The sequence below is a fragment of the Rhamphochromis sp. 'chilingali' genome (assembly GCF_963969265.1).
Source record: "Rhamphochromis sp. 'chilingali' genome assembly, chromosome: 6".
NCBI classification, from domain to species: Eukaryota; Metazoa; Chordata; class Actinopteri; order Cichliformes; family Cichlidae; genus Rhamphochromis; species Rhamphochromis sp. 'chilingali'.
The window spans coordinates 18,956,058-18,980,810 of record NC_137933.1 but is presented as its reverse complement, the minus strand read 5'-3'; the positions used below and the strand labels follow the sequence as shown (position 1 = coordinate 18,980,810).

The following is a 24,753-nucleotide window of genomic DNA, read 5'->3' as shown; positions in this document are numbered from 1 at the left end:
GTGACATCCACTGAAGAATGATATGGTGACTTGTGGGAGCACAAAACACAGCACAGCAGGGGTTAAGAACATATGCTAAGTTTGCCCCTAGAGGAAGGTTGACTCAGAGGCAACAAGTGGATTGGAGGTGGACAGCAAGTGACAGCGTAGCTCGCAGGTCAGCCGTGTGGCAGATGTCATGCAGGAGCGCACAGTACACCACCTATATGAGAAGGGTGTACTGGACATACACACACAGCTACAACATTAAAACCACTGACAGGTGAAGTGTACAACACTGATAATCTCATTAAAGTGCGATATTGTGCTGCAAACCATGGCTCTGACATTTATGCGGATGAACCCATTACACTAAAACCACCGGACTAGACCTTTGTTAGTCCCCCAACGACATTAGATGAGAGCATGGGTAGAAGCAGTAAGAATGTAACTGAATACATTTACTTAAGTACTTGTTTAATGTACATGCTCTTTTTTAAAAAAAACAAAAAAACATTCACATGTTATGCTTCCTTTTGCTTTTGTTGTTGTTGTTTTTTTAAGATTAATTGCATAGTTATAGATCAAGCTACCTACCAATCAGCAATTAAAATCATCAACAGCTGCAACATTAAAGAGATGTTCACTCTTTAACGTATTTAATCAAAAATGATGCTCCAATGATATCATGTATATGATTCTGAAAAGGAGCATGTTTACTTCATGTACTTTAAATATATTTTAATTATACAATCTGTGCATTTTTAATACAATAATTATTTAAATAAAAAAATCTAAGTACTCTTTTTTTCTGCAATTCTGCTTTTTGAATAATAAATCTGTAACACCTCATTTAAAAAAATCCTGGCAAATCCAGACAATATGATTTCCAGACTTCTGAAGGCTGTCTAGCCATTATTAGTAGTAATGATAATACTAATAATAAATATTATGTGTGAATTTTGCTGCTGGGACGGAAAAATCAACACACTTTAAAGAAAATCAGTAGACATGAGAGCTGTGTTTGCATCAGCAGTATGGTTGATGCAAACACAGCAGCCGTTTCTGTCGGCAGCTTTTCAAAACTCGCTGTGCTCATTTCACACGTCTGAGCTGGTTTGGAGAAAGCAGAATGTGTGTACCAGTTTTCTCAAAAAGAAACAGGGATACTGTTACGCACAGAAATCTGATCCATCCTCAGGATTTCTGATTACTGTGTGGGTGTGCACATCTGCGACTTAAGCGATACAGGAATATCATTACATCGCATTCATTTGCTTCTATTCAAAGAAGCTTCCACAGGGAAAAAGCAGTTTCACTCAAAACTGGAAGTGTAACCCTTTAATCAGATAACTCAAAGTACCTTCAGTGAATTTAAAGAAATAAACTTAGTGCAGTTCGGTCTATATATTATTGAACGCAGGCATAATTTAAAAGTTTAAAGTGCAGACTCTCAGTTTCAGTTGGAGAGGCTAAGGAATTATAGCCATTATCAAACAGCTCCCCTATTTTCAGCTTTTGTCTTTTTGGAAAGCCTGATCTGTCTTTTCTGCTAGGGAGAGCAGTCATTAGTTTAGTGAACTTTCTGTATTTCCTTTATGACAGACTTGAATAATGGCGTACATACCATTGAAAAGATCCTGTGATCATCACTGTTTTTTTTCTGTTGCTGTCTTTTTCTGTTGCTCTGATCACCCATATTTTTTTCCCCTCAAAATATGCTAAATTGCTAATTTGGCCACTCCACATTGTTCTGCTTTGCACTGAGGTCTCCTCTGACCACATGTTGATTAACAGAAACACCTCTCAGAACAAATAAACACTTTGAATCATCTACAGACCTCTTAACGGCTTAATTTATGCTCAACCGATGAAGGAACAGTTAGCACCTGTCTGAGAAACAGCTTTTGAGTCAGCTATCCAATTACACTGCCTATAAAAAAAGAGAGACTGCATATAAAAATAGCTTTATTTCCCCAACTGTTAATGCAGTTAGCAACACAACAAATACATTTAAGTTAGAGCTAAAATGCGAAACGTGTTTCAGCATCAAAAAAATATAAGGACCCTATAATTTCCCTATAGCTGTTTAGATGTCTTGTACAACATAACTTAAGAGCAGGTGCATCGTGAGCCAGTCTATCAAGAAATAAGTACAGGTCTGCTGAAAAGTAGATGTCCATTCTCAAATACATGGTCAAAGAGCAGCTCTCCTCTGACCCACTTCCACTTCGTACCAAACTCTCTTGATTTATCAAATAAATGAAAAGACAAACTTCAAATTAATAAATAAATTGGTGTCTTCGTGCAGTTAAAAATCACAGGACAGCTGCTAAAGACTAAATACTAAAGTATTACACTATTAAAGCTTCATATATAACATTATTATTTATACCTCGTAACTATGAGTAAGTAAACATGTAGAAGTCCACTCTTCCTTTGATTTAATTTATTTACGCAATTAGATATTAATTAGGTACACCTGCTGCTCAAATGGTTTAAGCAAATATCTAATCAGCCAATCATATCGCGTTCATTAAAATTTAGGCATGAAGCGATAGTCAAGATGACGTGCTGAAGTTCAAACTGAGCATCACAATGGGGAAGAAAGATTTAAGTGACTTTGTACATGGCATGGTTGCTGGTGCTAGACAGGCTGTCTGAGTATTTCAGAAACTGCTAATCTACTGGGATTTCCCCACACAACCATCTCCAGGGTTTACAGCGAATGGCCAGAAAAAGAGAAAATATTCAGTGAGCAGCAGTTTTCTGGCTCAGAGGTCAGAGGAGAAGCAAGACTGCTTCAAGTTGATAGGAAGGTAACAGTAACTAGAATAACCAATTGTTATGCAGAATACCATCTCTGTTCTCTGCACAATAAAATAAACCTTAAAGAAGATGGGCTACACCAGCAGAAGACCATTTTTGGAGGCACATTCAGGTAGTTGTGTCAGATTTTGGCTTAAACATCACAAAAGCATGGAGCCACTCTGCCTTGCATCATACAATTCAGGCTGATGGCGATGTTGTAAAGCTGTGGAGGATATTTACTTGGCACACTTAGGGTCCCTTAGCACCAACTGAGCATTGTTTAAATGCCACAGGCTGCCTGAGTATTGTTTATCATTTTTCTAATAGTGGCTTCCAGCAGGATAAAACACCATGTCACAAAGCTCTAATCATCTCAGACTGGTTTTTATGAACATGACAATGAGTTCACTGTGTTCCACAGTCACCAGCTCTCAATCCAGCAGAGCAGACTGGAAAACGATAGAATGAAAGATTTGCATCATGGATGTGTTGCTGACAAATCTGCAGCAACTGTGTGATGCTGTCATGTCAACATGGACAAAAATCTCTGAGGAATGATTCCAGCACCTTGTTGAATCTGTGTCGTGAAGAATTAAAGCAGTTCTAAAGGGCAAAAGGGGATCTTACCCAATAACAGTTTGGCATATCCAATGAAGTGTCCAGGGAGTGTGAGCACTGCATTGTTCACGTTTGTTATGTGTATCTAATTCTCTCACGTATGTTGATTATTAAACCATCTGGTTTTCTCGGCTTTTGTTGTTTATAGAACATATGCGACAACATTTATATGTAATGAATACAGATTCAAACAAGCCATTACAATATCTAGAGATTAAACTAATTTAATTGCAGTATATGATTCTTTTAGGTCTGAGCCTGAAGGAGAAGCGCTGCTGTAGATTTCATTCTTACAAATATTTCATCGGGGACTGAGCAACCATCAGCAGCAACAATAATTTTTTCATGACTTCGTGTCTAATTCAAGACACAAAGTGGTTGTGGGGTGGGGGCTGTTTGTGCTTTCAGGCTATTATTAAAAGTGTAATAAATCCTTTCGAGCAAAACTAATAAATAGCAGCAAAAGGCTGAGATATTTTCAGGGCCAAATACCAATATTGAAAAAGCTTCTCCTCCCTGGCACGCAGCCTAAACAGCGTTTTTGCTATGGGGACCAGCAATGCCATTAATTGGTTGAACAAAAACACAGCAAAACTCCACCACCTAGATTCATATCAAATCAATAATTCATCAAAACTACAGAGATTTAATGACATTTTCATAACACCACTCTCTCCCTTCCCTTTAGTCTGACAATGACAAATTGCCTTGTTTTAATCAAAACCTCAAATCTCTTAGCCAGGTTGAGTGCCGCCTCCGTTGTTTTTAATACAATGCTATCTGTCTGTGCAGTGTCGTTAGGTGTGTGCATGTGTGCACGTGTCATTTATCTTAATGTTTCAGCACCTATGAACATGAACTATTTATTCTCTGATTTTCACCTTAAGGGAAACTCCAGATTAACTTTTATTTCTGACTTTGTGCACTAATTACATAAATTCCTGTTGATGTGTTACTAAAACATGGATGGTTTTCCAAAAATAAAAACATTGCATGTGATAACCAAAAACTGCTGCCCCATCTTGACAATCATTAAATTATCTTTCCTTGTTAACAGCTAAGGAATACCAGCTAACCTGCTCCTTTATTTGGAGAGAATATGATGCCAGTCATCACAGCTGCCAATATCAAAATATCCTTGGAAGTGAGCTGAAGTGAAAATGGCCAAAAGTGACTCATTATTTGCACTGGCAAAAAAAAAAAAAGAAAGAAAAATCCTCGGGGGCATTTAGATGCTTGAGTCCAAGATACAAACCCAGCCAGAAGTTTAAATCAGTTCTGTACTTCCTTCCATGGTGCAGCCATTGCCTATGCTGGCTAAAGCTGGGATAACTGCAGGTTATGTATTATTTTTGGTTTTCATATTTGGTTAAAATCGGCTTCTTTGGATTTCTTATGATTTCGGGGTTTTTTTGTTATACTTTTTAAAAAATAATAATAATAATTTACACTGTTTCTGCTAACTTTCCTTTGTCTCTACATTCTGGGGCTCCCTGTCTGTCTTTAAGTTACTTTTTGTTTTATTTATTTGTGTAGTTTTTTTTTTTTTTACACTTCCTCTCCTCGTCTTATTCCCACCTCTAATTTCCTAATAGTTCCCGCCTATTAGTTCCCGTATGCAGTCTTATGTCTCTCTTATCAGGTAGTTTCACAATTTGCTTCCCACTTGTCTGCCCTTGAGTTTCTCAAATTCTTCCATTACCTTTAATTTTTTTTGTCTTTCTGTTCTTTTATAAACTGTTTTTTGGTTGTACCCAATTGGTTTCTTCTCTGCAGTGACTCAAATAGTTGTCCTTTATTTATTCATTATTTAGTATCCTTCTGTCTTTTTAACTTTGAAACAGATATACAGAAATATTGTGGAAAAAATGAAGGAATAAATACTCACCCTAGTGGAGGCATTTCAAAAGCCTATGGGCCTACGCAGGTGTTGTTGTTTTTTTTTCTTTCCTTTTCTTTTTCTTTTTTTTTTCTCTTTTTTTTTGGGGGGGGGGGGGGGGGGATTCGTTTGTTTTGGGGTTTTTTTGTTGTTGTTGTTGTTTTTGTTTTTTTCCCCTCTCTCCCTCCTTTGAATATACTTATTTGGGATAATAAATGTGTATGTATAGACATAGATATGATTGTTTATGATTGTTTATATAATGGTAATTATATTTTATGTAAAAAGGATGGGGAGAGGAAGGAAGGGAAGGGGAAAAAGAGGGGAGCGGAAGGGAAAAGGGGAAAATGGGAGGAAAAAAAAACTATGTCAATGTAAAGGAGATATATACTTTGTTGCCTGATTTGAATAAAGAAAGGGAAGAAAAAAAAAGAAAAAAAAAGAAAAAACAAAAGCCTACACTGTAGATACATTTTCAGTTTGTTTCTGTATTATTCTTAGTGTAGCTGTCATGGAGGAGGACCCAAATGTGGAATATTAAGGCAACAGGATAAACTGAAAAGATGCCTTTATTTAAACTGACAGAAAAGTCAAAAAACCCGACTAAAAACATCACAACATAAAAGACTCTAACAATTTTGGCAGCAAAAACATACAGAAGTAAAATAAGACACTGTGAGAAGGACTGAGAGAAAGACACCTCTATATATATACACAAGAGAGCAATTAGAAGAAATGAACACAGCTGGGGCAAAATGAAACACAGGTTAAGAGAATCTAGGTAACGAGACAAGGAGGAAATAAAGTTCAACAAAGCACAAGAGACAAAGGAGTACCAAAATAAAGCAGGAAGTAACAAATGGGGGTGGGGGGCAAAGACTTAACAAGGGTACTGGGGGGATACACTAGACTGAAACACAAAGAATTAAATGTAAATCAATACTGAAGATGTAGACAGAACCAAGAATTCAAAAGTAACAAGAACTAAAGAATAAAACCCCAAAGGAACTATAAACTTTCTAAAACTCAAAACACAGGGACCCATGACTATGACAGAATTCTGTCTAAAAGTCTGGTAAGGTGGCCAAAGATCAATAAACTTGTTCTTATCAAAAAGAAAAGATGTTTAGAGCATCTGAAATACTGCTATAAGTTGCATTCACTTTATTACTCCTCTACAGCACAGTGTTGCCCTGGGAAAAGAGATTTTAAAGACTTGTGCTCAGTACATATGAACTTAAACTATGCCAAGAGTGTTTGAAAAAGCATCAAATTTCAGTGCAGTGGAAGTTGTGGGAGTCACTATCGAGCATCATTTGATGGTGGGGCATCCTTTTCTGACGCATGGTCACATGACCACATGGTTTGACAAGAACGTAAGAATATTTTGTAATTGACCTGTAAATAAAAAATACTGTAAATAAGTGACCATATGAAATTGTAGAAAGGGTTTTTTCTCAGATTTTATGAAGGTTTCTGACAGGGCAATATGGTGCGATGAGGGATATTTCCTGTGGGAGAATGTCATGTACTTGTGCACATTTCACATGTTGCTGGAACAATTCAGTTCAATTCTGTTCTATTCTAATTTAATTATATAGCGCCGAATCACAAAAGGATCAGGCATTCAACACAATTTTGAGATTTACATTGGGAAGCTTCCAGATGTAGACGCAAGTGAAAACATGGTCCCAAATTCCAAATTGTCTGTAAAAGTCCAAAAAAGAAAACAAGAAGAGAGGGCGAACCAATGGTGGTATATCTCGAAAGTATGAGAAGAAGAAGAAGAAGAAGAAGAAGAAGAAGAAGAAGAAGAAGAAGAAGAAGAAGAAGAAGAAGCAGGCCCACAGCTCCCATTTCAAATCAAGATCTCCTCTTGGACAATGCATCACTCTGGCCAACAAAATATGACAACCCAATCGGTCGGGGCAGATGGCCACCCCTCCCTGACCCTGGTTCTGCTGGAAGTTTCTTCCTTGGGGTTTTCTCTTTATTTTTTTAGGGTCTTTACCTCACAATATAAAGCACCTTGAGGCAATAAAGGTTGTGATTTTGCACTATATGAGTAAAATGGAGTCAAACAAGGGAAGATGTAGGGTACCTGGGTGCACAGATACACCAAAGTGATGCGTACAAAGTGTAATGTGCACCTCTGTGTAGATATTTACAGATATGTAAATATGTTTCAAATGTTTTTCAGATCTTTGTTTCATAATCTTTTGAGATGTTTGGAAGTTTTTCTGATGTTTTTATTGCTCTTGCATAGTTGAGTTATGATACATGAGTTAATTATTTTCTCTATTATTATGTTTTGTTTTGTTTTTTACTATTGTTGCACAACATTGCCTCTAGGTAACTAAAAATATCTTGGAGAAGGGGTGTCTGAAATATACATTTTTTTGTTTTGGCAATAAAATGGCCCGAAGTGAGTCAATAATTGATGTTGAATCATTTTCAGCATGTACCATCAAATTGTGTGCAGAAGAGGGCTTTAGGTATATATCCTAGGACAGCAGAGGCTATTTGAGTACAGTGAGCTCATTGTCATGTTCGAGAAACCATTTTGAGGTGATTTGAACTTTGTGATATGGAAGCAGACATCAGAAGATGGACACACTGTAGCTGATGATCATGAAGAGACGGTTGTCAGTTGGTACTGAGGGGTTCAAAGTGTGCCAAGAAAATATCCCGCACACCATTACCCCAACAACAGTCTGAACTGTTGATATAAGGCAAGATAGATCTCTTCTTGCATATTGTTTATGCTAAATTCTAACCTTACCTTCCAAATGTTGCAGCAGAAATTAATACCTATCAGACCAATCTTCTGTTGTCTAAGTTTGTGAACTGCCCATATGAATTGCAGTGTCAGGTTTCTGTGTACTGCTGTAGCAAATCTGCTTTAAGATTTGACATGTTGTTCATTCAGAGATGCTTTTCTGCATACCTTGGTTGTAACATTTGGTTATCTGAGTTACCGTTACAGGTCGAAGCAAAGACCTGCCACCAGTAGGTCAACCATTACTCAAACCAGTCCATCTGGCACCAACAACCATGTTCAAAGTCACTTAAATCACATTTCTTCCTCACCCTGATGTTTGATTTAAACCTCAGACACTGAGTTGCTGCTATTTGGTTCACTGATTAGATACTTGTATTAATGAGAAGCTGGAACAGTTTTACCCAAGGAAGTGGTAAAACTTCCTTGTTTGTTGTTCGTTTCTCCAGTGATTCAAGAGGTTTTGTCAGCATTAACTTCTTGTTCCACTGCTTTTATGACTTTGTACACTCTGTTTTCTCACAAAGTTTGCCATCACTGACTTAAATAATTACATAAGCCATATGTTGGCAAGGAAAGGTCCAGATCTACTTCTAATTGAGGACATTAAATAGAAATAAATCTGCAACGAATGTTTAATTTTCCAGCTTAATTAAGTGCTTAACGACTTAGTTGGCTCTAAAAAAAATATGCTGCCAAAGGTGAGGTTCACTCCACCATTTGTAAAAAAGAAAACTTTTTTCTCATGCATGTAAGCCTGGTCTTTGTCCAACCATCAGCTGATTTGAAAGATGATGTTTGTATCTGCAAGGCAAAAGTTCCATCTGAAGCAAGCTGTCAAATTTCTGTCAAGAGCTCAGTACATAAACTGCTGGAAGCAAAAAAAAAGAAAGAAAGAAAGAAAGAAAAAACCCAACGTAGCAAGTTTTCCATTCTGAACATCGCTGCAAAATCAAATTGTTTTTCAACTACTTCTCAAGCAGTTGCAGCGAGAGCTAAAGTGTGTCGTAATGCATCATTGGTGTGTCAAAGCAGGAAGCGAACACTACTTAACCGAAAAAATAGGAATAGTTCGTCAGGCATCGTCCGGACAGGCTTTGGAAAGGATATATTGGGATATACACCAAGCCCCAGCCTCACCCACTGATTCATGTTGTGCACAGCAGCTCTCACAAAAACAGCTCCCAGCAGTTGGAACCCCTGGGGTGGTGCTAGTAGGTGCCTGAGACTGCGTTTAACAGCAGCACATCCTGTGGGCATTTTGGATGGTGGGGTGGAGACTCCATTGCTCAGATATGGGGAGTTTGGAGGCTGGATAGCATTCTCACTTACTGATGTTCCTTGAGCCAGTCCTGAATACCATCCTGCTGGGCAGGCCAAAACCGTCGGTGAGTAACATGGAAATGGGTAGTATGCTGAGTTTGCAGTAATTTTTAGGTTGTACAAGTTAAGGTAACATCAACATGAATGCTATTACCCAGGGTTTCTTGGCTATTCACTTCACATGCCTTTGGTTTTATTGTGGCTGATCCGTGTACATGCACAAACTGTGCAGCTAAACTGACCTGCACGGCTGTCCTCACTGAGGTGTCCTCATTCAGATAAAGTATCATCAATAAAATGTTGCGTTCAAACACCTGCACCGACAACATCCAAGTTGAACTGCTTGTTTTCTCTTTAAAAAAACATATCATCATTTAAAAACTGGATCTTTATGTGATGATATTGTGAATCACTCAGGTAATCTTTGTCTAAATCTTTTTCACAGCACTGCATATTTTTATATTTGTTAATTTTAAGAGAATTGATAGCAAGAACATTTTAAAACATTATGAGCTGTTCAGCTGCACAGTCCCGATAAACATTATTAATTCCTATGGATGTAATTGAGCAGAACTATTTCTAAAGGTACATCAACCACAACCCCAAAACTCTTGAATACATTGATATGGCCACCATACTAAATTCATGTAAACTGAGCAGGTGCTATGCGCCTGTCTGTCTCAAGCCTGAACAGGTACTGCGATTCTTGCTATAAATAGTGATGAAGTATTACATGGTGTTTTCCATCCTCCTCTGTCCTTCTGATAACTATCTGTATGCAGATTGAAGGCGCTGGAGTTGGAGAAGGTGTATCTGGAGGACTAAAAGTCAGCCACATGTGTAATAGTTGCAGGTCTTTTAGCATCAAGCTCGATGTGATGACAATAAATGTGATTTCAGTTGTATTTCATATAAAGCGAGAGCATTTTTAATGAAATCAAATGCCGTAGCCCCAAACTAAGTATCAGTATTTCATTGTATGGTCCGCCTCACTACTAAGCCAGCAGCGAGCATTTTTATGAGGCAATTGTTGTATTGCTCCCTCACACTGCAGCATTACTATGAGTTCGGTACATTAATTAGATCTACACTTTGTACACAAAACCTACTTTCTGCATTCCACAGTCTGCTAAACTTTGGACTAATAGGCAGAGCGATTAGTAGGTGCATATCTGATTGCCTCGGAGAGCGTGGGTTGCAGCTCATCTTTCAAACTCAGGGTTTGCATTTTTGTTTTCCCTGCACTGAACCATGCCACATCCCAAGGGTGCATTTTAGAACACTGAGGCACACGGAGTGACAAATCACCATTTTCTCTCGTTTGTATGCATAATGGAACTCCAATTACTTAATGCTGATCTTATGCAAACCAGAAAGTCTGCTTCTTGTAATAAGATACTCACTTTCTGTTTTAAGCTTTGTAAGGAGGGCAATGTAATGAGGATATACAGAGCACCGTGTATGGTGAAGAAACTTCCCCGACTTTGTCTTTACGTCTGCTCAAAATCTTTTAAGTGACTGATTCAGTGGCATGTGGCATAAGTCCTGCAGAGGCCTTGCAACTGGATGCAGTCGAAGCATTACTGGAAATGTGTGAATTTTGGATTTTTCCTGAGTAAATACATTTATTTTTTATTTTTTAGGTCATATTCATGCAAACGTAACAAACAGGGTATGTCTGTGCATCATTAAACATCTTAATATTACCTCAGAGTCCCCTTATAAAATTACAAGCACAACATATTTGGGAGGCCAGAGGTCCAAATGAAAGAGGGAGTGAATATGATTGATTAATCGTTTGGCCCATGAGTGTCACATAGAGCTTATTTATAGGGCTGGGCGATATGACCCAAAATTCATATCTCGATATTTTTTAGCTGGATGGCGATATAAGATATATATCTCGATATTTTTTTTAAGCCATAAAGTAAGAACAAAAAGAGTTCTTAGTCAAAGCTGTGTCCCAGATGTCACACAGGCACTTTTATTAACATACAGCACAGATGTACATGAAAAATTACTCAAAATTAAATTATGAGCATTCATTAAATAATAATGCTCCATAAATAAAAGAAAACAAGGTTGTTTTTGTGCTAAACAAAGAGCTCACAATTGTGCAGTCAAAATGTAAACTAAAAGACGCTGAGCGTAATAACAAAGACAGACAGATTTTACAGCTGCTCTGTTCCCAAGTTTTACTGTGTGACTGATAGCCTGGAGTTTGAAATCCGCTTCATAACCACGTCTCTTACAGGTGCCATTTATGGTCCTTATACACACACAATACGGTAATATTACGTTGATGCACAGTACGTATCACTCCGCGAAGCTCCTCGGTAGCCGTAATGCGCCGACAATCTATCAAGCGGTGCAGCTCCGTAGCTTACCAAAGTCGTACTCAAACATTTTTGACAGATTGCTGAACGCCGTGTACCACATAAAATCGGTTCGCGGCCACCAAGCACAACCAGAATTCATACATAAGGCGCGCTATCAACTTTTGAGAGAATGAAAGGATTTTAGGGTTAGCGCTGTTAGCTCATTAGCGCGGTTAGCTCGTTAGCATGTTTAGCTCGTTAGCACGTTGACGCCGTCCAGCCCCACGCATGGGGCGATGCGCAGTAACTCGTTAACGGAGATTTGCCGTGTCCGTCTTGTCGCTGCCTGCACGTGAAGCGATGGGGTAGGGGGGGAGTTGTCTTCAGTGAAGGCGAGGCGGAGTAACGTTGCGTAGAGACAAAAGTGGACGAAAGAGAGGCAAACTTGCGGTTCCACAACTATAATTATAACGTAACATAGACTATATCGATATAAAGGATATTGTCACATCTTATATCTCGTATAAAAATATATCGATATGTTTTAAAAACTCGATATATCGCCCAGCTCTACTTATTTAGATGGCTTAATTAATAGAAGATTAATTGCTTCTGCACACTCCAGTCAAGGTTAAAGTGTTGTTTAATTATTTATATTTGAGAACACTTAATCTGTGACTTGCCTGTGTGTGTGGATATGTGTGAGTGTGTTTTAAAATGTATGCATATCAAATTCTCAACACAGGAGCACTGCATATTACTTCTTTTTTCTTTTTGAACACCCCATTTTGTGGATGTCACAGATACAGTTTTACATAATGGCGAAGTGTGAAATCAATAACCAGCCACAGAGTGTTTTCAGTGTAGACACTTGGGCTTTCTCACGATCTCCACGCTCTGGTCTGTGACCTGGAAATAATAGTGTGCAATCATGGAGGAAGCTTCAGCCCCGCCACCCTTTGAAGAAGTGGCAGAGGAGGCTTCCAGAGTGAGGCTTATTGGATAGTGACTCCCTTGCAGTCGAAATCTGTGTAGAAGTGCTGTCCAAATTCAGGGATTTCTGCAAAGCCTCTATTTCCAATCCAGAACCATTGTATCTGGCCAACATGAAATGCCCTATTTTGTAGAATTCTTCAACTCTCGCATATATATGCATTTTCTCTTATCTAGGAGATACAGTAAAGTCCCCACTATTCCATAAGGCATGCATAAAGCCGCTTGTTTTTGTCTCCCTTCTGATAGGACCCACAGTAAGGTATTGTTAACAGAAAGTCTTTAATACAGTGCTAAGATGAGGCTTGTCAAACGCTTCACCTTTGTATTGGTTTTTGTCTGTGCCATGAATACATTTTATGAAACAGACAAGTGTAAAAGATAGAGACAGAAAGAAGACAGAGATAATGTTCAACAGTGCAGATCTGAAACGCAGTGCAGTGCAAAATGTTCCTGGGTTCTTAGGGTTCTGATGTTTGTATGGGGGAGTTCGGGAGAGGGCTACAACACTGAATGTGTACAATGTGCCAGTGGTTTTGGGGATGTTGTCAAAAATGATGGAATTATGAATGAGGAAATGTACCATCAGATTTTGATTCACCGTCTAGAAAAAGGTTTGTCTGCCAATGACAGACAATCAAAACAAACTGCCAAAGCAGCAAAAGAAACTGAGGACTATGCTCCTGAGAGCCCAGACCTCAACATCATTGAAGGAAAACAGAACAAAGGGCAAAATCCAAATAAAGAGCGTTGAATGTCCTTCAAGAAGCCTGGAAAACTATTCCAAATAACTGCACCTATTTTCCATTTGCTTGCAAAATATCTGGACCAGGGGTCTGCAACCTTTTACACCCAAAGAGCCACTTGGACCCGGTTTCCACGCAAAAGAAAACACTGGGAGCCGCAAATACTTTTTGAAATCTAAAATGAAGATAACACTGTATATATTGTTTTTTTTACTTTTATTCTTTGTGTGAACAACTAAAGTAAGTAAGTAAAGTTTATTTATTAAGTGCTTTTCACAGACAGGCAGTCACAAAGCGCTGTACACAAATATTAAAATAAACAATACAATCAATAGATATTATACACAATGTAAAAGATCAAATGTAAACAATGTAAAGAATATAAAATATGTAGATCAACAAAAGGCTTGTTTGAAAAGAAAAGTTTTTAACTGCTTTTTAAAAGAATCCACAGAGCAACTAAGCTGTGTTGCTTATGAAATCCATGAAGTGCTACAGAGAAAATTACATTTTATTTATGTAATTAACACATTTTGAACTCTTAAAGAAATATAACAAAAGGAAAGACACCCAGCTGAACTAAAATGATCCAGCAAACAAAAACTGTTGTGAGCCGCCACCCTTAGCGGCACCCGCAATCACGTCTCGCCGCCTTAACGTCTGTGCCATTTATGCTGGTGTTGGTATGTGTCGGGCTGTGAGCTGCAAAGCTACAGCCGGCTGTATGCGTACAGCAACCGTGTGTGAAAAGTGGTGAATAAAGAGATGCTATAAAGCATGTTCATGCAAACATCGTCGAGTCTGCCGTGGTATGTTTACAATGGGACTTCTGGTCCTGAACCTCTGTGCACAGCGTCTGCAAATCGGGGCTGTACGAAGTCACTTTCATCTTTACGCAGAACTGTAAGCTGTCGTCTGTGAGGCGTGAGCGGTGTTTGTTTTTAACATAGTTCATGGTGGAGAACAGCTGCTGACATAATGTGGATCCAAAGATCCATAACTGGCCTACCTGGGTTCGAAAGTCTCGATAAATGCACGGTGTTTCGGCGGGTACACCGGCTTCCGCGAGTGTGACGCTTATTTTGAGCGATGAAAAAATAATAAGGTATAATTTTATTTTTATATTTCAAAATCACAATAATCTTCCAATTTAGAACTACAAGTTAAAAAAAGAACTAAACACAAATAAAATACACTTCAGCTAAATACTTCTAATTTTTTTCCCAAACCACCCGGAGCCGCAGTATAAGGACAAAAGAGCCGTATGCGGCTCCGGAGCCGCAGGTTGCCGACCCCTGATCTAGACTATAAGAAGTAGCTACATTACGGTACTTCTGTTACACAGTTACACATTATATTATTAGCTATACTTTTGAGAGAATCTCAGATAAATTTAGTTATGAAAATTTACAACTGATTGAATTGATGAAAATGCTATTAAGTTTGGTTTCTGTAACACTGCAGTGACATCAAGGCGCTTGGTATTTTGAGGTAGAGACCCTACAATAATACAGAGAAAGCCCCAACAATCAAATAACCTCCCATGAGCAAGCAATTGGCGACAGTGGGAAGGGGAAAAAAATTTAACAGGAAAAGACCTTCAGCAGAACTAGGCTCAGGGAAAGGCTGAGCGGTTTGGGGTGAAGGGAGAGAGACGGGGGGGGGGGGGGGGGGGGGGGGGGATGGAAGCATGTGCTATATACGCATGTGAAGACTGAAAAACCCAAGTGAAGAAGCATCATAGGAAGTTCCCAGCAGCCTAGTCCTATTGCAACATAACTAAGGGAGGATTTGGGGTACCTGATCAGTCCTAACTATATGCTTAATCAAAAAGGAAAGTTTTAAGTCTAATCTTAACAGTAAAGAAGGTGTTTGTCTCCTGAATCTAGAAGCTAGATCTAGAAACTAGAAACTGGTTCCACAGAAAAGGGGGCGTGAAAGCTGAAGACTCTGCCTCCCATTCTACTTTTAAAACTTCTAGGAACCACAAGTAAACCAGCAGTCTGAGAGCCAACTGCATCTTTGGGGTGATACAGTGCTATGAGGTCGTTAAGATAAGGTGGGGCTTGATTATTTAAGACATTGTATGTGAGGAATTTAGGAAAGAGGAACAGGAACAAACACCACCCATCTCTGTAAGCAATGCAGACTCTGCACCCGCTTGATCTTTTCTAAGTTCAGTAATCCAACATTCAGAAGCAGGTCTGAACTAAAGAGCAGCTTTATTGCTTAGTTTACAGGTCATAAAGCAATTTACTGTAAAGCAGGAAGTCAGGAATGCTAAATCGGGTGACAGGGAAAACTCCAAACAGACGGCTCACACAATCAGAGGGGATAAGACGACAACAACGGGGACAAAGAATTAAGGAAACTGAGGACTTAAATACACACAAGGAAGTCAGGGAGATTAAACACACCAGGGAACACAGATGATCCAAGTCTGACTAATGACACAAGGGAAGAAAAACTGAACACGATGCACACCGGATAAGTGACTATCACAATAAAACAGGAAATCACTAACACTGATTCACAGTGATATGACGGAGGCAAGAGAGAGCAAGAGACAGCGAAAGAGACACGGAAACATAGGGACAAGACAGAGACAGACTAGATATGAAAGGGAACTGACTCAACTGAACAAGGAGCAGAGAACTAAGCAAACTCAGAAGCATAAGGAAATACATATCTTAAACCTCAGTCCAGAAATCACTAATAGTCTCAGGAAAACACAAATTACTGTCATGGTCGCAGACCCAGGATCATGACAATTTGACCTTTTGACTTTTAGTCACAGAAAATAAATTATTTTCTTTTAGCAAAGTCATTTACAGAATGTCTTATCACCATTCATACAATAGAAATAATGATTTACATGCTGTAAGTTTCAGACTCAAGTCAAAGCACTGGCATGTCTTCAGTGTGTCTCATGTTCTTGAGTTATAACTACATGTCCAGCTGTGCATCTGGCACAATCACAGCTGCCCATGTAATGCCACAGGAGTTGTGAGAAAGAGGATCTGTCAATAAATGTTAGGGCTTTTGAAGCTCTGATCATCACACCGTTAAAGCGGAGCAGACAAATGAGAGCCTGGCTGATGCAACAGCTTGAAAACATTGGTGAGAGAATTTGTGTCTCTCAAATGTCATGTTTCTATACAGATTAAGTTTCACTACAAGCAACGAAGGCTTATATACATTATACAAAGCAGCTCAGAAACTAGATCATTCATGAGTGTGTTTATTATAATATCCTAATATAATCTCCATTTTAGCACATTTGATGCTAATATGTTGCTATACCAATATAGTCCATACCCATATCCATATCAGCTAATCCTCACTAATCCACAAATTACTGATGGTTTACAGTTTTTCTGATTTTGTAAAACACTAAATCCCCTTTTCAAAACCAAATGCTCAGTGTCCTTAGCCAATTTATTAAATCACTCAAAGCCTTAAACAATTTATAGTTAACAAGTCATTGACTCATTTCCCCCCCAAAAAACATCTGTAAAACACATTTAACAGTGATGTATTGTACGTATGATGCGTGATGGTAACCACAAGTGGCAATGGTAAGTCCTGATAAAAGTTAAAAGTTATGGATGCCAGCTATGGATGGAAACAAATCTGAGAGGTGGGGGAGGTGAGGCGGTGGATGAAGAAAAAAGGAAGGCCGGTAATTTCAGAGGAAATTTAAGTAGCTGTGACAGACCAGGTCCTAGTTGGTGGAATGACAACGAGGGAATCGGGACAAAGACTACAATCCAATCTCAGCAGATGCTCTGTGGCCACCATTATCAGGAAATACAGAGAAGATAACAGGTCCTTTAAAACAAGGCAGCGAAATACAGAAACACAGAGGTGCTAAAGACAGTTTCAGTTTTGAAGGCACCAACAAGTGTCAGCCTTTTATCTTTCAAACATGTCCTCAGCTCAGCATGGTGCACAAGAAGGAAGTGTAGGGCACTCTCTTTGAGGAGGATGACAGCAAAGTCTGCCCTGTGTCCTGGCTTTGACCTGATGCTGACCTTATCAAATGAATTGCATGTTGCCTTTGATTTTACAGTTAAATTTAGAGTCTGTAATGTCCTGTCATGTCTCAGTGTGACTGATAAAATCCAAAGACGATTGTGTCATGAATGTGTTTGTGTTTTATTTTGACTGTGTGTGTGGTATAAACAAATTGTTTTGCTTTAGGGTATCTTTTAGCTCATCGGGTTAAGCAAGCGACCCATACGACATGAGGCTAACGCAGCAGCGCGGGTTCAAGTCTGCCCTGGGCCATTTGCCGCATGTCTTCCCTCTGCTCTCACTTTCCTGTCATCTCTCCCCTCTGTTTCTGTCATAATAAAGGTGGAAAAGTACTAAAAATATGAAAGAAAGATTTTATTTGGCTTTGAGTATGAATAAAACAGGTTTAAAGAGATTCTTTTGATTACCCAGAACAGACACAGGTCTTATGAATGTAGCTTGAATACTTTGTTTTATGTATACACCAGAATATTAATTTTCTAACAAAAATACTAGTTTTATTTTGCAAATGATAGAGTTAAAGTGTCGTGACACATTGCACATAATAACTTTATCCTTTTTTTTGTTTTAATCAGTGGGATGCTATCACAGAGATGGATGAACAGAACAGACCTATACACACCTTCCAGGTTTGCCATGTAATGGAGCCAAACCAGAACAACTGGCTGCGGTCTGGGTGGATCCAGCGACAAGCTGCACAGAGGGTCAGGACTACATCACAAAACTTGTGCAAAGACAAACACTTGAATAGAAATCTTTGTTTGTGGTTTTGACATTGCCCCCAGGTTGAGAAAGAGTCACACTCCCTGGAGGAAGTTCAGTCTTCTGTATAACCTACCGGGAAATACAGACAAATAGCTATAAGAACCTGACACTTTGCTTAGGACCGATTTCTATTACAGTCAACACAGAGTCTATTGTAACAAAGATATAGTAAGATGCCTTCTGTGCACATTGGCTGGTGGGAAACACAACTATGTTGCTGCACCAAGTTTCACATTTACCTCTTTTTGTAGACTGAGAATTGCCCGCATACAGACTGTTAAATCAATGCACTCGCTCGCTCGAGGGGACTGAGCCGTCTGGCATCGTGACTTGAAATAGTGGCTTCTTGATAGAAGAACGATCTGTCCACTGAGCTTCAGGGGAGGAGTAATGATTAGCCAATCAGTGCCATGGGCAAGACTAACACCATTGTCAAGCTGTTTAAAGGCATCGTGTGCCACCACAGCGGCCTGCGCTCACTCGGCTTCTCCACCCTTGAGGCACGGCTACTGCACAACAAATGGAGAAACATGCTGAACTGTTCTTACCTTGCTCGGTGTCGCTCATAAAAACAAGTTTGTTAGCATGGCTGTGCATCAGTATTAACTTAAAAATTATGCAAGATTTTAGTGGATATGTTGATCTAAAAAATACTTAGAGAGTAATAAAAATAGTCAAATGAAGCACAATTTGAAAGTATAAAGCAATAATCTTCGTGTTTCTTATGGGGAAGGAGATTTTTTTTTTTCCGTATGTGCTAATAGAGTCCTATTATGTTTGCATTTTTGCTTGTACAATATCCCCTTAAAGTGTGTCCTCTCTTCTTCCCAAAACCATTTAAATTTTGTCTGTAGAAGAAAAAACGGAGTTACGGTGATTTGAAGAGAGCTTGTGAAATGGGCTTCGTTTTGTTAAATAAAGGGCTTAACATAAACACACTTGTATGAAATTATTGATGGTTATAATACTGACGTAATTGTTTAATCTATGTTTTACCTCAGGTATATGTGGAGCTGCGCTTTACACTGAGAGACTGCAACTCCATCCCTTGGGTTTCTGGTACTTGTAAGGAAACCTTCAATCTCTTTTACCTGCAGACAGACGGGCCGCTCCCCGACAGCACACGCTTCCGGCCTACTGACTATGCTAAGGTTGTCATGTTTTTATTCTTGTCATGTGACAGAACTGTCATTGTGTGACTTTACGTGAGTAAAGCGTGTGTTTGGTTTAAGGTGGACACCATAGCAGCGGATGAAAGCTTTACACAGACCGATCTTGGAGATCGTGTCCTTCGACTTAACACCGAGGTCAGGGAAGTGGGCCCCATCACACAGAAGGGATTCTACCTGGCCTTCCAAGATGTGGGAGCTTGTATTGCTCTTGTGTCTGTAAAGGTCAGTGAACAGGGTTGCATGACTCAGTCTCGCATAGACTGGGCATAAACTCAGTATTACTTCTTTAACCTGAACACTGTGTTTTCCTCTTTCACATAAGGTCTTCTACAAACGGTGCCCCTCAACTTTAAGAAACTTGGCCGCGTTTCCTGAAACAGTGCCACAAATGGACTCATCCTCTTTGGTGGAAGTGAGAGGTTCGTGTGTGGAGAACGCAGAAGAGAGGGACACGCCCAAATTGTACTGTGGTGCTGATGGAGACTGGCTGGTACCACTGGGCCGCTGTGTCTGTAGTATTGGCCACGAGGAAATGGACGGCTACTGCCAAGGTGAGAAGCAGCCCGAGATGTATCTCTGAGTGTGTGTGTGCATTTAAGATAAGATAAGATAAGATAGAACTTTATTAATCCCTCGGGTGGGTTCCTCTGGGAACCCTCTGGGAATTTGTGTGTGTTCCTGTCTGCACTCATTTTAGAGAAGTATGGTATGCTAACAGTGTGCTAAAAAAGCAAAGAGAAGAGAAGAGGAGAGGAGAGGAGAGGAGAGGAGAGGATGCGTCATGCTCACAGATCTCCAGGGCCTCCCAGTCATCTGCAAGAGTTTGACTTTACAGGACTGATATTCCCTCCTCTCGTTCTAAGATCCTGCATCCTTGTCTGATCCTTTCCATCCCCATTTCTCTTCATCCCTTTTCAGCCCCGCCTCCCCCTCATCATCGTCTCGTCTCTCTTGTCCACTTTGTTTACTCTTCGCTTCACTCCCCATCCTTTCTCTCTTCTTTTATTTCACCATTTCAACTCACACTCTCACTTTCCTTCGTTGCCATCCTTTTCTGCTACGTGATCACAAACAATGCAAATAGGAAGGGATTGTGTGTATCACTTCAGAGTTTTCGGAATCATTACTTTGGCTCTCATGAGATCCCTCTCTGGACTCTGTCAATTATGTGGCTGAAATGGGAAAGTAATTTCTTGTAAAATGAAACCGTTTGTGGATTTCTGGTATTTAGGTCTGATTTTTTGCCCTTTGATACCTAAAAATGTACAGAAGCTTCTTGTTAGGATGCTTCAAATTCAAATTCAAATTCAAATTCAAATTTTATTTGTCACGTACACAGTCATACACAGTACGATATGTAGTGAAATGCTTGGACAACTGCTCGTGACCTAAAGAAAACAAAAAAGGAAAAGGCTATGAATAAGATAGGAAATAAATATGAAAAATTAAAAAGGTTAAATTTAACTAAGAATCAATAAAATATAAATTAAGGTTAAAAATGAAATAACTGTACAACACAAATTTGAATGAAGGGTAAATTTAACTGGGAAGAATAATTAGTCCAATCAAAATAACCTAAATGTGATCCACTGAACAGATTACAAAGGACTTAAAGAAACTGTTTACTTGTTTCAGATGGTCTTTGGCCTGCTCTCTCAATTAGACAATGATGGAGGGCTAGCTGGCTAATTGCCTTCATTTGTTAGTTTCACAGCTAATTTAGCTCACACCTAGTTTTTGCTAAACCTTTCTTCAACCTTCCCTTTCATTACAAGACTCAGACTTACTTGTAATTATGGCAGGAGCTAAATTGAGCCACAGTGCATGATTACAATTGAAGAGCACTCCGTGTTCCTTACTATATTTTATAGACTTACAGCTGATTGGGGTGAAATTCATGTAGTAACCCTGTGGTGATGTAGTTACTCAGAGCATTACAGAGAGAACTCCAGCAGTCATTAGTACAGCTGATATGTAGGATAGGCTCTAATATCGCCTTTATTTGCTCCTCGGGTGTAATTTTTTTTTTCTTTTTATCTTCTTCTCTTTTATCTTCCTTTTATTTATCTTTTCTCTCTCGCTCGCTCTCAATCATCTCAAGTTAAACAACACAGAAGCCTGTCAGGAGAGATTCCAGATGAGACGCCAGCTTAGGAGCAGTACTCTCATGGTGTCCCTTTTATATGTTCTCCATCTCTGCTCTCCTTTTTCATCCCCTCTGGCTGCCAGTAGTTGCTTCTCTCAAATGTACTCAACCCACTTGGCAGTTGAAAAAGATGTCTGTGTTAGCGTGTTTTATCACAATGTCTGATCCTCACTCTAATAAACCTAAACTGACAAATGCTGTTTATAAATTTAACAAATCAAATTAACTATCCAGAGATATGAAAGAACTGTGAAAGAAGAATAGTGATGAAACGCACTCACCAGCCACTTTAATAGGTATACCTACTCAATTATTTCTTAATGCGAATATCTAATCAGCCAATCACTTGGCAGCAAGTCAGTGCGTTAAGGCATGTAGACATGGCCAAGGCGACCTGCTGAAGTTCAAACCAAACACCAGAATGAAGAAGAAAGGTGATTTAAGGAACTTAGAACCTGGTTGCTGGTTCCAGATGGGCATTTGTGTACATCAGAAATTGCAGATCTGCTGGGATTTTTCCACAAACAGTCTTGAGGGTTTACAGGAAAGGGTTTCAAAAAGAGAAACTATCTAATGAGCAGCAGTTCTTTAGGCTGGGATGTTGAGGGATAATGGCCAGACTGCTTTGAGCTGATAGGAGTGCAGCAGTAACTCAAATGACCACTTGTTAAAATCAAGGTAAGCAGAAGAGCAACTTGTTGAACCTTGAAGCAGATGGGCTCCAGCTGCAGAAGGTCTCACCAGGTGCCACTCTGATGAACTAAGAACAGGAAACAGAGGCTACAGTTCATGCAGGTGTACCAAAATTAGACAGTAGAAGACTGGAGAAACCACACCTGGTCTCATGAGTTTTGATTTCTGCTGCAACAGTTGGATAGCTAAATACATCAAATATCATAGATCCATGAACGCATGGATGTATCCTGTCTTGTATCCTGCCCATCTGAGCATAGTTTAAACACCACAGTCAATCGGACAGTGTCCATCCCTTTATGACCACAGTGTACCCATCTTCTGATAGCTGACTCCAGAAGGATTATGTGCCATGTCACACATAACAAATGCATGTTATTGAGTTGACTCAGTAACATGCATTGGCCTCCACAGTCAACCAGATCTAAATTTAATAGAGCACCTTTGGGATATGGTACAAAGAAAGATTTGTATCTGCCAAATCTGCAGCAACTGTGTGATGCTATCATGTTACTATAGACACTGATCTCTGAGGACTGTTTCCAGTACCTTGTTGAATCTGTGCTGTGAAGAACTAGTTCTGAAGGCAAAAAGCTGCAACCATGGCCTAGCAAGCTGTAACTAATGAAGTGTTTTTCCTGTGATTTCTTTAGCAGCAACATCAGCTTTAGCATACACGGCTGCATGCACATAATACTTAAGCAACAACAATGGTGACATTAAGGTTAATTAATGCGATTGTAGATGAAGGCTATGATGCAGTCACTGAATACTCATATGTGGTTACATCCTGCAATCAAAAGCATCGTTGGCATAAAAAAAAGCTTCAACATATAACAACAACATCTTAAAAATTAATTAAATGATTAATAAAATAACTAATTAAATTTCAGTTGTTAATAACTTTTGCGGGCTGTAACTGTGGAATATTTCAAAATTTAACTTCAATTAGTAAAATCAATTAGTAAAATATTTGATCAGGTTTTTTTGTGATCAGCTAATCGAGTAAGTACTACATCTATAAATCAAACAAAAAGAAAGAGGCAGGCTGAGCATTTACCAAAAGCAGTACCCTCCTGTGTGTTGTCTTTGCTTCGACTGGGCCTTTTCCCATCTCTGCAGCGGATGCATGAACATGAAACGAATATTGATCTTATTATCAGATTGTCTGAAGGAAAACAAGTGCATTTCCCAAAATGGGTGTTCCTCTTAGACTCACGCATCTACTGTAGGGTCCCTAGTGAAGGAAACCAGTGTTGCTTTTTTCTTTGCTGCGGTTGTTGCTGTGGTCAGAAACGTCAGGTTATTTCTATCAGGGATGGTCTACTGTGGAAATCTGAAACAGCGAGAGCGTCAGCGAACTTACCGTTAGGGTTTAAAGTGGTGATGAGTAGAAACAACGCATAATGGCATGATAATTAATGATTTATGACCAATCACCCCTCCAACCCCCCATCAATAATTTCCATAGGTCCGTCAGAGCATATGCAGTAATGAAGATGTGCACTTTGCTTGGAGTTGCAGGAAGTTTAGGCATGAACTTGCGATGACTTCTGCTTTCTCCTCGTTTTCATTTTGGAACACTGCTTCAAAGGGTACTGTGATCAAAGCTGTCTGAGAGGCAGCATGGGGAAAGAGCAAAAGAGGGAGAGAGAGGGGGAGAGAGAGAGAGCGAGGGCGAGAGAGAGAGAGAGAGAGAGAGAAAAGGGAAAGCCCCAGCCTCCCAAATATAAGCAGAGCTCTGCACTAACACGTCCATCTTTCCCTCCCAGCTGCCTAAACAAAGGCATCAGCGCTTATCAAAAGCTGCTCTCCACCCCAATAGCATTCTGCCAGACTGTTCTGACATCTCAATCGAGTGTCTTATTATTCTATTCCTTTCATTCGTTGTCAGCCACAAGAGGATTACTCAGAGATAGGCTGGTTATATCATGACCTAGATAAGGCAACTTCATAGTGCTAATGCTATTTGTTCCACATCCTTTCGTCACAGCAGCATATTCATAAAGAGGCAGTGAATTGTGGGTGAAGCTAATAGAGATGTCTTTTCAGATTTCATGTGAATCAGAGTCGATATGCAGACGAAACCAGAAACCCACCAGTAGGATAAGTGATAAGTCTCAGAAGCTGAGAAATGAAAATATTATGGTTTCAGCAAAATCTTCTTAATTTTCTTAAAAATGCATTGCATTTTTTACTTAAACTCCACCTAATCCAGCACAGTTTTCCTCTTTTTAAATAAAGTTAATGGTAAAAATGCAAATGAAGCAATTTAGGAGCAACAAGCTGAAGTTGCTTAGTCTCTATTTTTGTTGCTTTCTGTCTTTTGCCACTTACCCTGACCATGCCACAGAGCTACAGGCTTTGACAGTAGGTTGCTCACTGATGACTTCCAGCCTGAAGTTGTGACCTTTAAATTTGAGTAAAATGGAATAGGAAATGAGGAATCGATACATCTCTTAGGTGTGTCTGAGTGTTTGTGCCCCTCTTCTG

General features: G+C 39.4%; 1 protein-coding gene across 1 annotated transcript in view; it reads left to right on the top strand.

The window, feature by feature from the left end:
* Positions 1 to 24,753, top strand: part of LOC308398709 (ephrin type-A receptor 6-like) — a 74,532-nt gene that overhangs the window by 16,443 nt on the left and 33,336 nt on the right. Inside the window, exons 4-7 of the mRNA XM_080885482.1 lie at positions 18,060 to 18,188; positions 19,251 to 19,400; positions 19,482 to 19,643; positions 19,744 to 19,972. Of these exons, the coding sequence (XP_080741608.1) occupies positions 18,060 to 18,188; positions 19,251 to 19,400; positions 19,482 to 19,643; positions 19,744 to 19,972 (670 nt within the window). The remainder of the gene's footprint in view (positions 1 to 18,059; positions 18,189 to 19,250; positions 19,401 to 19,481; positions 19,644 to 19,743; positions 19,973 to 24,753) is intronic.